General features: G+C 45.6%; 1 protein-coding gene and 1 long non-coding RNA gene across 2 annotated transcripts in view; one reads left to right on the forward strand and one right to left on the reverse strand.

Moving 5' to 3' along the window:
- Positions 1 to 1682, reverse strand: part of LOC115069579 — a 64418-nt gene extending 62736 nt beyond the window's left edge. Inside the window, exon 1 of the long non-coding RNA XR_003848832.1 lies at positions 1562 to 1682. This is a non-coding gene — a long non-coding RNA (uncharacterized LOC115069579). The remainder of the gene's footprint in view (positions 1 to 1561) is intronic.
- Positions 1683 to 1986: 304 nt separating this feature from the next.
- Mtap (methylthioadenosine phosphorylase) overlaps positions 1987 to 12271 on the forward strand; it is a 37697-nt gene continuing 27412 nt past the window's right edge. Inside the window, exon 1 of the mRNA XM_008828933.3 lies at positions 1987 to 2175. Within this exon, the coding sequence (XP_008827155.1) occupies positions 2137 to 2175 (39 nt within the window). The 5' untranslated portion in view covers positions 1987 to 2136. The remainder of the gene's footprint in view (positions 2176 to 12271) is intronic.

A 12271-nucleotide genomic window follows, 5' to 3' on the forward strand; every position in this document is an offset into this window, starting at 1 on the left:
TGTTCATATAAAAACCTGCTCTGACCTCAAAGGGGATAGGAGGCAGTTTATTCTGGAGCCAAATATGAGTGACCATGATCCAGGAACACAGATTTAGTTTACCCTAAACACCATGTTCCAATGTGATAACAATTTCATGGAGATTTTGGAGGGAAAGAGCAAAGAAAATCATAAACCAACACATTTCAAATACATTAGTGGAAATAAAGGAAGCATGCAGGTGGGTGTCACAGGTCTAGTGTCAACCTGACACGCCTGGGAAGAGGGACCCTCAATTAACTTTCATCAGATTGGTCTATGGGCATGTCTGTGTGTCATTTTTCTTGATTAGTGATTGATGTGGGAGGGACCAGCTCACCGAGGGTGGTGCCACCCCAGGGTAGGTGGGCCTGGGCTGTACAAGATAGCTGAACAAGAGAGCAGGCAGGATCCCCTCCTGTGTCTGCTTCAGTTCTTGCCTCCAGGTTCCTGCCTCAGCTTCCCTCCATGCTGAACTGTACCAGACAAGCCAAATAAATCCTTTCTTCCTTCAAGTTGGTTTTGGTCAGTGTTTAATCACAGCAACGGAGAAGCAACTAGAGCAGCCAGGTATGGCAAAGCAGGGAAGTCACTGCTTAGGCCTCAAATGCTGTCTGATGGCTCTCAGACTTTAGGTTGGTCGAAGCTAGAAATCTGTACATTCCAGGATTTACCTAATAGACACAGGGTGTTAAGTAACATACACAGGTAGAAAACAAATGACTATTGATGATACTAAGATGGCTCAGGGTAATTTGACTCTGGGCCTGCAACATTCCAACTCTCCACAATCAGTGAAGTTCTAAGTAATTAGTCCATCAGTCTTTCAGCGTGTAGGTGCTACTTTTTCTCTGGGAACTTCACTTAACACTGCTAATAGACAAGAGGACACTTTTTCCCAATTCCAAAGTAATCTGTAGTATTTCTGTATCTAAGGGACCTCCCTTACAGCCGGCTTCTGCCCAGCATTTTGTTTGGGAGAGCTTACTCCATCAAAGGCTGTAATGAATTATCCTAACAGAGAAGAGACAGGGGCTCTGAGAGTGAGGGGTAGTTAGTCCAGTGGAACCCTGCTGGGGGTGGAAGTGGGGTTCTGCTAGTACTGAATCATGAAGACATAGGTCTGGATTCTGGAAACTGGTGTATCAGCTACTACCCTGGCATAGGAAGCTTTATTTTTATTTTTGTTTTGTGGGGTTGAGGACTGACTCTAGGGCCTCCTTGGATACTCTCCACCACTATACCTCTAATACTGAGCTAAATCCCAAGCCCTCTTTTTACTTTGACTTTGAGGCAGAGGCTTGCTAATTTGCTCTGACTGACCTTGAACTCATTCTGTAGCCAAGCCAGACTTCGATTTTGTAATCCTCTTGTTTCAGCCTCCTGACTAACTGGGATTACAGGTCTGTACCACCAGGCCTGGTAGGAAAGACTAAAGAGTACCCTTACGTGGTCGCACTAAGCTGGGTGTTTAAAAGCCTCTCAAATTGAAGATTAATAAAGCAGTTTGCAAATCAGAACGATAAATTCAGTGGTGCCTTACTCTTTTCTCATCCCTGGGCCCTGGGTCAACCCCATCTCAGGAACTTCAATTCTGTCTTCCCGGAATTGCGAGGAGAGGAAAGCCAGCTACGCTTCCGCCGAGCGCGGAGGGAGGGACCATCAGCCAGCAGCCCTCCGCGTGCAGGGGATTCGCCTTCCCAGGGCGCAGCAGGGCCGGATTTCCAGGCGAGCCTCCCACTCCATCCCCACCCCCAGGCAGCTAATTCAGGGAGACCTGGCAGTACTGCGCGTCTTTCCCAGGAGCTTCTGAAAGCGAGTTAACCAGGTGCAAAGCACAGTCTGGAGCAATTAAGTACTCCGTGAGTTCGCCACACCGTTACCATCTCCTTGAGCCGGTTATAACGCAGACACGCAAAGAAAGCCGGGGGAGCCCGAGCGGTCCGCGAACCGGCGGGGCGGCGGAAACAGATTTGAGGAGGAGGGTGCAGGGCAAGAGCCCGCGGAAGCAGCCAGTCTCCGCCCTCGGGGAGGAAGAGGCGGAGCCGAGCTCCCCTCGCTCGCTGCCCTCGGCTGGGCGCGCAAGCGCTGCCGGCCGTAGCCGGTCCCAGTGCAGACATGGCCTCCGGAGCCGGCGCCACCTGCCCGGCCGTGAAGGTGAGCTCACCCAGACCTGGCCCTTGCTCGCCGCTCCTCGCACGGGGGCCGCGATCCGGCCCGAGGGTCCCCGGCCCCGCGGAGAGGGGCGTCGCCCCCGCGAGCGAGCACCGCGTCCCCCAGCCTCTGCGCGGGTCCTCAGCCGCGCCCCGCACCGTGGAAGTCCGCGCTTTGGGGACGGTGGTGCGCGCTCTCGCCCCGCCGGGTACCACTGCCCTCTGCGGATGCTCCGCCGAAGCGCACCCGAGGCACCAGCCTGCAGATGTGCCTTGTGGGGTCCGCGCTTCCGCTCTCTGGCTGCCCTGGCGGCCCACGTGGGAGAGCTGCGTGCTTGCTCTTTTGCAAGCTGCTTTTTCCGCCAAACTTAAATTTCTCTTTGCTTTGTTTTATCCCGGTAGCACAGTGCTGAGGGAGTTAAGACTTTTTTAAAGACCCAAGGGGAGTAGAGGCGTCTCTTTAGGGGCAACCCCCCCCCACCCCGTTTGAAGGCCTCTGCCTTGAAATGGCTTTGGTATCAACCTTGAAAGTGAAAGCTCAGTTTCTTTGGGCCTCGGGTCCCCAGAAGCCTTGACATAAGGGATTTTGGTGAGCTGGAAACCTCGGGGGGGGGGGGGGGGCATGAGTTTTGAGACTTGCTGTGAAGATCCCTGGGGCTTTTAAACATACTCTGATTGATGGGGAGAGTGGAATCACAGTGCACAGGAAAACCAACGATAAAAGCTAAGGCCTTTCCAGGCTGTTTATTATTAGCCAAGAACGCTGTTAACTTGATTCACTGTTAGACACTTCTGGCCGACTGCACAGGAGGAGCACTTCTTTCTCCCAAAATCTCTTTGAATCTGCACTTCTCTTGAAAGAGGCACATCTCAGCAGTTAAGTGTGCCACCAGCCGGAGGGATCTGTGTATTAGGCCCGTCGTAGGGCCTAACCTCAATGATAGGAGGGAATAAGGATGCTGTGTGCAGACTTGCTGTGAAACTTTAGCTATTTTGTAAATGATGATTTATAGAAAGCCTCTCCTATGCCAGTCAGCAGGAACATGGCAGAGAGGGTTTTCATGAAATTCGTACAAAGTACAGAATTCCTTTTATTTTTTATATACTATTTATGTAATCCTTCTACAGAATTTGCTGGGAGGGTTAGAATTATATCTGTATTATAGATATGGTTAAATACTGAGGAATGGGAACCTGAAATGGTTTCTGAATTATCTTTTTTCCAACAGGGAGTTATGTTAGGTATCATTAGGCCCTAGCTTTTCACCTGTAGCTTTACACTACATTTAAAATGTCTGTTACCTTCCTTTTGGCTGTAGGTGGGACCAGATGTAATTATTTATGACCAAGAAGGGGTATCTTGACATGCCTTTCTCTATAGAGTATGTGAAATTCCACTAAGGTAGAAGGCCTGTGATGGCTTTGTCAGCCCAATCAGGATCACGTTAATCCAGTAAGGACCAAGAAGAAAGTTTACTTTAATCTGGTTAGCAATCATCCTGAAATAATTTCCCTGTAAAATTAGTATGGTTCACTATAGTGCAGAAAGAGCCATGTGATTTAAGACCTGATATAAACATTGAATGATAGTATTTTTGATCTTGGCAGGCTTTTGAAATAAAACCTAGAGGTACACCTTTGCTGCTAAGAGTGCCAACTGATTGTTCTCCTGGAGATCGGAACAGGTGACAAACTTTGATACTGAGAATGCGGGCTGGTATCATCATATCCCCAAGACTGCTATGGCAGCATCATATAATAGAAAACTTGAGTGCCATTGTCCAGAGTAAAATGGGCTATTACGAAATTATATTCTGGGGGCTGGAGAGATGCCTCAGGCTACAAAGTGCTTCCCACACAAGCATGAGAGCCTGAATTGGATCCCTGGCACCCAGGTAAAACAAAGGTGGGTGTGGAGGCAAGTGTCCAATCCCAGAAGTAGAGAAGTAGAGTTAGGTGGATCTCAGAGCTGGATGGTCAGCCGGCCTAGCCAAATTGGTGAGCTCCAGGCTCAGAAAGAATGCCCCTTTCAAAAAATAAGGTTAAAGATAACTGATGAAGGCACCTGACGTCTGCTGCTGGCCTACACGCACGCACGCACACACCAAAAAAAGCCCCTATAAATATAAATCTATCTGCACACCGTCCAGTAATAGAGGTGGATTGTTCATTCAAGACCCTATGACCACACAAATTCATATTCACAGATGTGAAGCTGAGGCCCTGAAAAGTCACGATGTCTAGATAACGACAGAACTAGAGTCTGGCATTCCAGCAGCTACACATGAGACATTTCTCAAATCTGAAACGTGGTGTCTGTGTTGGTTTATGTATGACTTAAAGAGGTCGTCCAACCTTAGAGAAGAGGAGTGTGAGCTGTGTGCGCAACCAAGCCACCTCTCCAAAACCACTGCGTACTCTCCAGGTATGGGTATAGGAGCCACATTTGTGTCTGAAGTGTAGCCCAACACACTGCCACCATTTCATCTGTTATTGAGAAGCAACAGTTTAGTTAGGGGTGCCACAGCTCAGTTCAAGGTGATGAGGGCCAGAAAACTGGAACCAAGAGACCTGGCCTTGTATTCTAGTGCTACTGTTTCCTGTCAGCAGTGTACCCCTGAGCCTTAAGGTCCTCTACTCTAAGACTAGTCACACGTGCTTTGAAAGGGTGTTGGATTTAAGTACAGTAAGGTGTGACACACCCAGCTCAGTTTTTGGCATTCTATTAATGCCAACCCCAGTAACTTCCTTTGTAAAATATAAACATTGCCAGGAGTTCAAGCTTAAATTTAATATCCTTGGTCTGAGACACAGATTCCCCGTTCAGGTGAAAAACACTAGAGTTTTATCTTGGCAGTACAGTGTCTGGCATCTCACTCAAATCGAGCTGTCTACTGACTGCATCCTACTCAAGAGTACTTACTGAAAACCTGCCAGACCCTGAGGATGCATCTTTCAATAAGACAAGTTCCCTGTTTTCTGAAGTTTAAGTTATATTGGGATTGGAAGACCAAAAAATATGAGAGTAAAGTAGTAAGTCACCTAGGGAGGTGGATTTTAAGCCCTATCAACAATATGGTGGTTTTAGGAGATGGGGTGATTTCAGGCTGATGAAGCCATGATAGCTTACTCAGTGGCCACAGTGACATTGTAGAAGGCACTGCGTCCTTGAAAGCTGCCTGATCACCTCTCACTGTATTAAAAGAAACCATCTATAAGTCAAAGAGCAGGCTCTCCCCAGACACTGAATTTCCCTTCATTTTGGGCTTCCTAAAGGGCCTGCAGATTGTGAGATAAATTTCTGTTGTTTATAAGTCTAATTTTTATTTCAGCAACTTCAGCAAATTGAAGACAAGCTGATAGTTGAAATTATGGTAAAGAACCTGAGGAGAGATTACAGTGGAGACAGCCGAGGAAGGTCTGCAGAAGAAATGTGCTTGGTGGCCTGGGATTAGTAATGTCTTTGTTAGTGCATGGCCAAAATTAGATGGGTGTGGGCCTGCAGTATATAAACTAGGATAACAAATTTGGATTTGACTAAATATTTTGGAAGCCATTAAAGGATTCTGAACAGTGAAGTAGTGTATGATTTACATTTTTAAGTGACTGCTTGGCTGCTCTATAGAATTGCCCATATGGAGAAAGGGCTACATCTGGCCAGAAGCCATGGCGCTGGTGCCAAGTCTAGGCTGGTAGCCACAATAATGAGGATCTGCAGGCAACAGGGAGGTGTTGAGATGTGGGGAGTGTAAGAAGGAAAGGATGACTTCTGTGACTGCCAACCCCAAAGGATGGTAGTACTAGGGGATCACTTCCAGACTGGAGGTAGAAGCTGTCAGTGACTCTTCGGAGCAAGGAGAGTAAATATGGACTCCTTCCTCCCAATGTATTTCTGGTTAGGTGGCTAGAGCGTGAGGTGCTGAGGGAGCTCTTTACTGTAGTAGCAAAGTGAGTGGTGGCATGTTGAGGGACGGTGGAAGCTACCTAAGAGTAGAGTAATAAGAGACAGTCTTATGGTTCCCTGCATGTGGGCCTGCTCCATGTATGAGGCAGCTGTGGGTGGAAGCAGCAGGATGCAGCGGCCATGGATTAATAGCTGGCCTTGTCCAAGAGGACTTCAAGGAGCCATTGCCCAGTTTCATTCATGGGCTGTAGAAGGCGAAGCCTATCTTTGGCATCCAGAGAGGGGGCATTTGGGAGGACTCCTTCAGTGATCTATGGTTCCCTTTGGCCAGTTTTCACTCTGGAAAATTAGAAAATAATTTGTTGATCATGTTTAGAGTGGCAAAGAGGGTGTGTGGTTCCACTGTAGCTTGGTAATACCTCTTTCAAGCTCTCCTTTGGGCTAGTACAGGTCTCCTGTAGGACTGTCCTGAGCTTTGCAGAACAGAGAATACATCCTTAGTCTGTCCCCATAAAGTGCCAACTTAGCCCCTCCCCTGTCACTATGACAGACAGAAATGTCCCATATTCTTCATATTCCCAGGAGAGCCATTTCATACTTGGTTGAGGACTCCTGGGCCACTCACTGCCTGGTGAGAAGAGATAGGAGCTCCCAGGTTTATGTACCTACCAGCAGAGAAAAGCCAGGAAATAAGAGGCTTTGGTTGCCTTGAGGAAGTTTGTGTGTGCAATTTTGCTGGGGGTGGTAGGGTGTGAAGATACAGCGGTGGTGCTGATGTGTTTCATTGGATTTTCATGCTAGTTCTACTAGAGTTAATCAAAAATTTGACCCACATAGGCAAAGAAGGTGAGAAAACAGATAATGGATAAATATTTGTATGCAGTAGTCTGTAGATCCTTAACTGATTGTAGTTGTGCTCTGTTCTGTATCCCACATGCAAAAAAAAGAGTGGTTTTCAAAGTGTGCAGTGCATCTGCCTTGCCTAATAGTTTGGTGGAGGTGTGAAATTCTGGGCTCCATCCCAATCCTGCTGAGCCAGAAGGTTGTAGGGTAGGACCTAGCACTAAGGTCCTAGTAAGCCCCAGGACATTACTCACTGACTTTTCTAGTTCTGACCTCAGGAGCTTTGGAAAGGGTGGCTTTGAATGCGTCAGGTGGCCCTGTCAGGTTTTGTTGGTCTGCGGCTGCTCTAACTGCTGGTTTGGAATGACTGCCTTCAAACACCAATGTATTCTCAGAGTTCTGGAAGCTGGAAATCCAGCATGAATCTTAGATGAAGGTTTCAACAGGACTGGCTGCCCTTGGAGGATTTTCATTTACTTGATTTGGCTTCTGGAGAACCAGTGTGCTTGACTCAGTGCCTTGCAGTCACACACTGCCATCATCACATGACCTCCCTCTTTTGACCTTGACTCTGTTACCATGACCCTCTGGATTCCATTTGGGGCCCAACCAGATAATCTAGGATGGTCTTCCATCTGTTTACACAAATAACATTTGTAGGATCTAGGAACTGGGATATAAGTAGGATCTCTTGAGGGGGCTTATAGTTTGGATCCTAACTATCCCCTAAAGACCCATATGCTAAAGGCTCACAGCTTTTGGGAGATGGTAGAATCTTAGGGAGGTGGGCGTAGTGAAATGAATCATTTGCAACGTGCCCTTAAAGGGGATGTTGGAACCACAGCCTTTTCTTTCCATTTGTGCTTCCTGGCTGCCATGTGAGCATCTTTACTCCCAAGATGCTCTCCTCGCCAAGACGCTTTGCCTCACCACACATTCAGCAGTGGGACAAAGTGACCACAGATTAATACTGTGGGGCAAAATAAACCTTTCCTCCTTTTAAGTGATTTTCTCAGGTATTTGTCTTAGAGTGACAACCCAACTAGCATAGGGGTCATCGTTCAGCCTGCCACACTTAGGTAACTTACATTTTAGAAATTCTTGTTTTAACCCTGGGAGCAGGGTGCTCAGTAGCTACACCTTAGAATCACCTGACAAGCTTTGAATAATCAGAAGTTTGGGACTTGGACTTTGGCATCTAAAGGTCCCAGGAGGATGCTGGGAGCTAACTTGGGAGGAACTCATGGCCAGATCCTGCCCATGTTCTAATAAGCAAAGAACAGTTGGAAAGAATACAGTGAATCTTGAGGAAAATGCTCCTTGGAAACTGATGGTCCATTTCACTCCTTGACCCTTAGGCTACTATCTTGGCCTTGAACAGAGACGTTTGTGAAATTAAAGCCATGACTGTTCTAACCCTTCAGGCACTCTTGACTGTAATGCCTGTGTCAGGTGAGTAAGCCTGCCTTTACAGCACTGTGGTAGAGTGGCTTGAGCAATAAAAGCCATGGCTGTTTTGATCCCTTAGGCTACCCCAGCCTCCTTGTTAGGTTACTAGGGCTGTCTTAACAGCATCCCCAGGTGGAGTGGCTTGAGCAACTGACACTGCTTCACTGTGTTGGAGGCCAGTTGCCCCAGGTAAGGAGCCATCAGGGTTTGTTTCCTCTGTGGCAAACCCCTGGCTTTTGGATGGCCATGTTCTCCTTGTATCTTAACAGCCTAAATGCTGCTCTGACCTCAAAGGGAGTAAGAGATTTGAGCCTGTATGAATGACTGCATCCCAGGAACATGCATTCATGTTGCCCAAATAGAGTGTTCCAGTGTGAAAGGTTTCATGAAGTTAATGTAGAGAATAGTCAGTAAATCAAGGCGTTCTTCAAATACATTGAACTCAGGCGAGTCATGACGAGGCCGAGTCTCTGATGTAGGTTTCAGATTCTACCTTATGACATTCTTAGCTGCGGAGTAGGCAGCTGCTGGATTCCAAAAATTTCTACCTAGTAGTTACAAGGATATTAGAAATGTGAACTTTTCTACCCCGAGGCTCTGTGACCTTGGGTAAGAACTTTACCTGACTGAGGATCAGTTTCTTTATGTCATAGAGACAGTAAAAATTCCTTGATAAGTATCTGATGTCATGAAAGATCCCAGAGGATACTGGGAACTAGCATATCCTAGTGATGAAGGCTGCAGTACTGCTTTACTTATGATGTGCTCTTAGGCAACTCTAATTTTGGAATTTCTCTTCCTCATTTATAAGATGAGAATAATACAGTAGGGCCTAACAGTCCATAAGGTAAGTTCTGAAGTAAGTAGCACCGATCTGTGATGAGAATATCTGGTTTATCACCCAGTTAGAGCTCAAGGGCCCCCTGTGTTTGAGGGTTCATTCAGCTGTACTTTTCCATGCAGCCAGTAGGTGGTGACATTGGCCACATATTGGCTCTGCAGCCTCCAGTGGTTTTGTTCTCTGGTGTGGCTGGCAGTACAGTATTCAGTTACTACTCTTGCATTCCTTGCAAGATGAAGGTTTCCGTTAATAACAAGAGCCAGTTGGATGACTGGATGGGCTTATCTGGAGGCTATTGTGGCCAGCCTGGAGGGCGGTAGCCTCCTGCCTTCATGTCAAGTATTATCTACGGCCAGAAGGCTGAGAGGACTGTCATTCAACCGGGAGGGTATGAACTGAAGTGTGTAGCTCAAGCTGGGAACTCAAGGGGTCTGAATTTCAGCAGCTAGCCAGTTTGCAGTACTGCTTTCATGCTGGACTAGCTCATCTACACTGAAAGAGTAGTTCTAAAACAAAATTAGATTTGTGTATAAAAGCCTGAAGGTCAGTGTTGACTCTAAAATCTAAGACGCTGTGGCCCAGGGAACATCTTAATAATCATGCAAAGTAGTTGTAAGTAAAAATTCTAAAGTTTTGTTGTTGTTTTTGAGGCAGGGTCTCATGTAGCCCAGATAGGCCTGGGCTCTCTATGTAGCCGAAGATGACCTTGATCCCTGCCTCCCTGCCTGGTTTATACAGTGCTGCAGTCAAACCCAGGGCAGGCACTTTACCTACAACTGAGCTACATCCCCAGCTAAAGCCAAAATTCTTATGAGTAGCTAAATTCCCAAAGAATAGGCTAAGAGTCATTTCAAAGTTTGGTCTTTCTCTCTGTGGCCTAGTGTGAGGACGTGCACTGGATAGCCTGGGTATGTGAAATGAAAGATAAAAGCCAGGCCAGCAGGACTAGGATTACATAAGACTGTGTGATTAAAATAGTCTTAAGATGAATACCTTACATAACCCAAATGTATTGAACAAATCACTATTGTTGATTTGAAATTCTAATATATTGGTTAGTCTTTACATGTACCTATAGTGTTCAGTTACCATAGGTAACCTGTTGTAATTTCAGTAAAATACCACAAGGTGGCAGCAGTGTCAACTGGCTTAGCCGCATAAAGAAATGTGGCGACAGTTCCTTCACTACATCGCCTTATTTTTCTTGATTTGTTGAGATGTCTTCAAGAAATCGAGGGCCAGAGGGAAAGCCAACTGTAATAACTTGACTTTAAAATTATGTAATTACATTTTCAAGTAGTTCTTCGTTCTGGAACTTCTGATCTCTGGAGTCAGGAAGCTTGTTCACTTAATAGGAAGTCTTAAGTGAAACGCACAGCGGCAGTAGGTCTGAGCCTTTGCACTGAGAGAAACGCTGTGCTGGGGTCACTTTCCTTGAGGTTTCTTATAGAGCGCCATCTCAGTTGCTGTCATTTTTTAAATCCTGTTTGTTTTTGGAGGTCAGCTTAGGAAATTTTTCCTAATGGTTTCTGTTACTTAATTTTTAGTTTAACACTTTAATATTCGTCCTTGTAATTGTTCTTGTTTGTTTTGTAGATGTTAAATTAGGTAACTTTGTTTAAAGATTTGTTTTAATTTTATGTGTATATATGTTTTTCTTGCCTACTACAAGTGTACCTGATGCTCACAAAGCCAGAAGAGGGTGGAAGATCCCCTGGAACTGGAGTTAGAAACAGTTGTGAGCTGCCATGTGAATGCTGGGAACTGAACCCCAGTCCTCTGCAAGAGCAATAAGTGTTCTTAACCCCTGAGCCATCTCTCCAGCCCCATAGATTAACTCTTAAAGAATCAGATTTCTTTCTCTACTTTTTTGAGGACAAGATTTCTAGGCTAAAAACTGAAGTAAATTGCTTGAATTAAAACACCTTTCGTCCCAGCACTTGAGAGACAAAGGCAGGCAGATCTCTGTGAGAGCAAGGCCAGCCTCATCTACACAGTGAGTGCTGGGCCAGCTCGACTAAAGGGAGATCCTCTCTCAAAAATACCAAAAGAAAGAACTTGAAGAGATGGCTCAGAGGTTAAGAGCACTAGCTGCTCTTGCAGAGGTAGACCTAGGTTCAATTCCCAGCACCCACATGGTGGCTGACAACCATCTAAATCAACGCCTTCTTCTGACCTCCGGGAACATTGCACAACATGGGTACACTTAAATACATACCTACATACAGGCAATACATTCATACACATAAAATAAAAATAATAAAATTTTAAAAACAGTTAAATTTTTTTGAATTGCTTTTTTAAAAAATATTTTATTATTTTCATTTCATGGATATGAGTGTATTGGCTGCATGTATGTGAGTGCACCAGTGTCGTGCAATGCCGTGGAGGTCAGAAGAGGGCTTCGGATTCCCCTGGAACTGGAGTTAAGGATGGTTCGTAGCTGCCATGTGGGTGCTGGGAATTGAACCGGGTCCTCTGCAAGAACAGTCAGTGCTCTTAACCGCTGAGCCACCTCTCCAGCCCTGAATTGCTTATTTTTAATATATGATTATACAGTGTATATTAATTATTGTGTTTGCTCTGTGTACATATGAATTACATATAAATGACAGTTTGATTTAATAACCATATTGCAGGCTCACATCATTGTCAGTCCAATCTGTCATCCACCTTCCCTTCCAGTGCTATAATGGTAATGACATAAAAAAAGAAAACTTTCCTTTTCCTGGAGCATGTGGTGCAATGGCATGACAGACAAGCAAACCTAAAGTTTTCTATCTCAGAGGTTCTCCTAGCTTTCTTGTAATGTTATCTGGTGCAGAAAATAGCCTTGATCTGAAAGATCTTTCTCTACCCACTTATGCTTTCTGTATTTATTTGCAGTTCAGTCCCGAATAAGTGCGAATCAGTCTAATAAGGTGCCAACGCTGTGGTTCTTCCAGAATATAGGAAACCATTAAATGGGGAGGGGGGGGGAGGTTGTTTGTTGATAGAAGGCCTTTGACTATTTGTTGATTGTTCACTAATTTTTAGAATTTTAGAATTGTTTTCTTACAGGGT

This window comes from Nannospalax galili, unplaced genomic scaffold (genome assembly GCF_000622305.1).
Source record: "Nannospalax galili isolate Female #2095 unplaced genomic scaffold, S.galili_v1.0 scaffold52, whole genome shotgun sequence".
In the NCBI taxonomy this organism is placed as follows: domain Eukaryota; kingdom Metazoa; phylum Chordata; class Mammalia; order Rodentia; family Spalacidae; genus Nannospalax; species Nannospalax galili.